The sequence below is a fragment of the Mycotypha africana genome (assembly GCF_025528875.1).
Source record: "Mycotypha africana strain NRRL 2978 chromosome Unknown BDF20scaffold_5, whole genome shotgun sequence".
Taxonomy (NCBI): Eukaryota; Fungi; Mucoromycota; class Mucoromycetes; order Mucorales; family Mycotyphaceae; genus Mycotypha; species Mycotypha africana.
Genome location: NW_026515729.1, coordinates 427767 through 431676, shown reverse-complemented (window position 1 = coordinate 431676; position 3910 = coordinate 427767). Strand labels below are relative to the sequence as shown.

At 47.1% G+C, this 3910-nt stretch overlaps 1 protein-coding gene across 1 annotated transcript; it reads right to left on the bottom strand.

Annotated features, from left to right (window-relative positions):
* Positions 1–3574: 3574 nt before the first annotated feature.
* BDF20DRAFT_819093 (uncharacterized protein) lies at positions 3575–3910 on the bottom strand (the record flags this gene model as incomplete). Its single annotated transcript, XM_053077428.1, has 1 exon — positions 3575–3910. The coding sequence occupies one exon, from the start codon at positions 3908–3910 to the stop codon at positions 3575–3577; it is 336 nt and encodes a 111-aa protein (XP_052936113.1).

Genomic DNA, 3910 nt, shown 5'->3' with positions numbered 1-3910 from the left:
TTATCGGCTTCAGTGCGTTCAACATCGGAAGAAGTAGAGGGAGAGCCAACGATGGGTAGAGAGGCATCACCGAGCTGAGGGGAGGCATGGTTACCAGGAGCACTTACTTCAATGTGTTTTTCTTGAGTAGGGATAGACATGATTGATAATAATATGTTATAGATAGAGGAATTCGTTCAAAAAAATGAGATATTCTTAAGTAATTTTGTAGACCATGATAGAACGAGACCGAAAAAGTCAGATAATCTTTATTTCAATTTTGAGAACATGAAAGCTTTATATATTTTTCAGAGAGTTAGCTGAGCTTATAGAGGATGTTAGGAAGATGTAGTTACAACCAATGAGTACTAATGGATCTAATGAGAGATTAGTGAAGGCGTGTTCTAACACTGTTATGGATCTGATACCAGTTTGACTTGTGAACAATTGCTTAATCGACAATTCAAGTCTAAGATGACAGCCGTTTATGCTGTGTTTAAATTAATTAATTCTCACTCGTGTTTCGATACTGTAGACAGTGGTCGGGACATGACACCGACGAGCCTTGATGTTCTTGATCTTGGAAAAAGCAGAGGGCACATCCGAAGAGGAAAGAGACATACAAAAGTTACGCCAAGACTGCTGTTTTGCGTGACGAAGGTCTTGCTTAAACTTGCGATGGGCTTCTTGATGTTGATTCCACCAGTACACCTTATCAACAGAAGAGCGACAGCGACGCCAGGTACGATAACACCGTTCGCGGAAATCAGCAGCGGCTTGCAGAGCCGGGGTCCAGAACTGCTTCCAATGTTTAGGACGTGGGATGCGAGAGCCTATGGCAGTATCAAGCGATTTGTAGATGCAGTCATTCAATGCGTCATTCAGCTGGTCAAGGGGAGGCGGTAAGCGGCAGCGAGGACGAGATGAGGAGGAAGAAGTGGCGTCAGCCGAAGCATCAGCGGCACTATCAACAACATCGTCGTCGTCAGACATAGCAGAAGGGGACAGCAAGGAAGACGCAGTATCAGCAACATGCTGTTCAAGTAGGGCCAAGAGCGTACGACTTGACGACTTGAAAGTGGCAACATAAAGGTCGTAGACATCCGATTCACTCAAGCGAGACAGGTTCCACAGTCTGCGAGTATGGGTTTGGGCAGCACCATCAGATGTATTTGCAATACTATCGCCATTAGATTGATTAAGGGTGGGCGGGGCAAGATAGTCAAAGGTGAGCGACATCAGCCTATGATCAGAGCCTAGAGACAGGTCCGAGTAAACGCGTAACATGGACGATTGCGAGGAATGCAAAGTGGCAAGGTTCGTGATAAAGTAATCAACGATACTACTTACCAATTGACCGTGTCGAAAGCTGACAAAAGTAGGGATACTGTAACTGAGGGAATGGTTCAAAATGTGTAGATGGTGATCATCACACCATTCTTTCAATAAGTTACCACGAGTTGTTGTTTGGTAATCACCAGTGAAGGATCCAAGACGAGCATTGAGATCACCACAGAGGATAGTGTCGCCAGACAACGGAAGGGACGCCAAAGCAGCAGAGACTTCTTCGGACGACAGGGATTGATCAGGTGGCAAGTACATACAAATGATACGCAGGTGACGGCCAAGCTGTACACCCAACGCATGTTCACATTGTAGAGGTACTTGGAACACAGGCAAAGGACAGGAAGGATTAACCAGGCAGGTAATACCACGGGAACCACGGTAACCACCGGAAACGGGGACACCAGGTAAATGGATTTGTTGCCAGGAGGTATATAAGCGACAGGGAGGGAGGAGCCATGTCTCGGTAATGAAAAGGACGGAGAAAGATTGACAGTAGCGAAGTACATCATCAATTGTTGTGTCGCGGAGGCCATTGGCGTTCCAGAGACCAATTGAGAGCGGTACAGGAGGAGGGCTTGCGGTTGATGATGATGTTGTTGTTGTTGTTGTTGGAACAGGGAAAGGAATGGAATGGGGGGTATCGTGATGGTGGTTGGTTGCAGGATTGAATGTTTGATTAGTATGAATATTAACCGAGGTTAAACTCATTCTAAATCAAACATAACCTCATCTTGAGAGTCAGCTGATTGGGGGTCGTCAGGGTGCCTAAGTGCTGCTGCTGCTGCTGCTTGGCGGGGACCACCGACATGCTTGAGGATATCAGACAGCTCGCTGTCGTCTATCCAGCCGGCTTCCATAAAGTAACGGGCAACAGGGAAGAATAAGTGGCTTCGGGAGTGGTTGATATACTCCAGGCTACGGTGACAACGCCCATTCTGTAAAGAAAAGGCGAGAGCAAGGCGTTCAGAGTCAGGCAGATCCTTATGGGCGGGATCGGCGATGATAGCGGGGTCGAGGACGTCAAAGTCTTCCAAAGGCTTGACCTTTGCCTTAGCTAACAAGTCCACAAGAGGTTGCTTATACTGCACATGGACCAACAAACCAAGGACACCACGGGAGGGGAACACAATATCCAGAACACGGGATGACTCTATGCCCAGAAGGCGCAGGTTGCGGCGCACTTCAGTAGGGGTAAAGCGACGGGAACGGTTGAGGTACACATAGGTGAATCCTTGTTCACCTTCACGGGCGTTAAACCCACGGGAGACAGCTTCCAAACGTTTTTCAGTAACCTTCTTGGGGGCACGGGTTACCTTTTGGTGCTTTTTACGGGCCGCCACAGTTGCCCATTGCGAATCCACAGGGGGTTGCAGGGGTAAAACAGGGGTTGCAGGGGGGGGGGTTAACAGGGGCTGGGCGGCGAGAAACAGAAGAAACAGCGTCAGTGGACGAAACAGGGGTGCTATTGGCACTCAAAAGTGAGGGAGGGGGTACTTGTTGTTGTTGTTGTTGAGCTGCAGGTTGTTGGCGTAGCATTGACACCTCTTTTGCAAGTGCCTCATTGCGAGATGTCAACTCATCGTTTGCTTTTCGCAATGCAATGAGCTCTTGTAGGACGCTGTCATGTTCGTTAACTCGAGCGAGCACGGCGTGAAGTTGTTGCTGCATGTTGAAGACGTTCATTTGCAGTTGTTCCGGGGTCATTTGGAGCTCATCTGCTCCAGATGTGTGCGTTGATGTCGAAATGGACATCTCAAAAACAAAAATGACGAATCGTTAACGGAATGAGCTGAAACTTGTACACAATATGTAATCGAGGTTGCTGATTACGATGGTGCTGTTGAAAAGTAAGGTTAATTTGCTAGTTGGTGAGATATAAGCCTTCAAACGTTTGCAAAAGAAAAAGTCGATTTAATTAATTTTGTGTAACGTTCGAAAGTAGGGAAGAGATGGGGATGTAGCTCAGGCGAAAGATTATTTGTTTATTGAGATTATTATGCACGCGATCCATTGATCATTATTTGCTAATCTGGGGGACAAAAAGAAGATTATCGTAAAAAAAGGGAGTTGAAGAAACTAAAAAAAACTTAAAGATGCCAAAAAAAGTAAAAAAAGAGAAGGGAAGAGAGAAGGGCGAGCAATAGAATACTAAGTTAGATTTCATGACCATGGTCTCCCTCGCATCGTGCACTAAAAGGTTGTGGCAGTGGAGGGTCGAAGCCAGAGGGTGCAATTCATCAACAGTTCATCATTGAGGAGGAGGCAGAGGAGGAGGAGAGGACTTGTCAGACCAAAGTCGACCAGGGTCAGGATCAGTAGAGTAATCCCCTTCGGGATTACACAACTTATCAAAGTGCCAGAGAATTGAGCAGAGATCCACCCAGAACTCAGGACAAGCGACAGAAGAAGAAAGAGGGAGCTGACAAAGAGCGTAATCAATACGATTACCTCGAAAGACAGATGACACAGAGGGGAGAGACAACCACAAGTGGGAAGGCACAAGATGGCACTCGATGAGGTGGCGGCGAGAAGTGTGATCCAAGGCACAGGGGCATGGCTTTGGTTTTCCAGGGAGCCAGCCCAT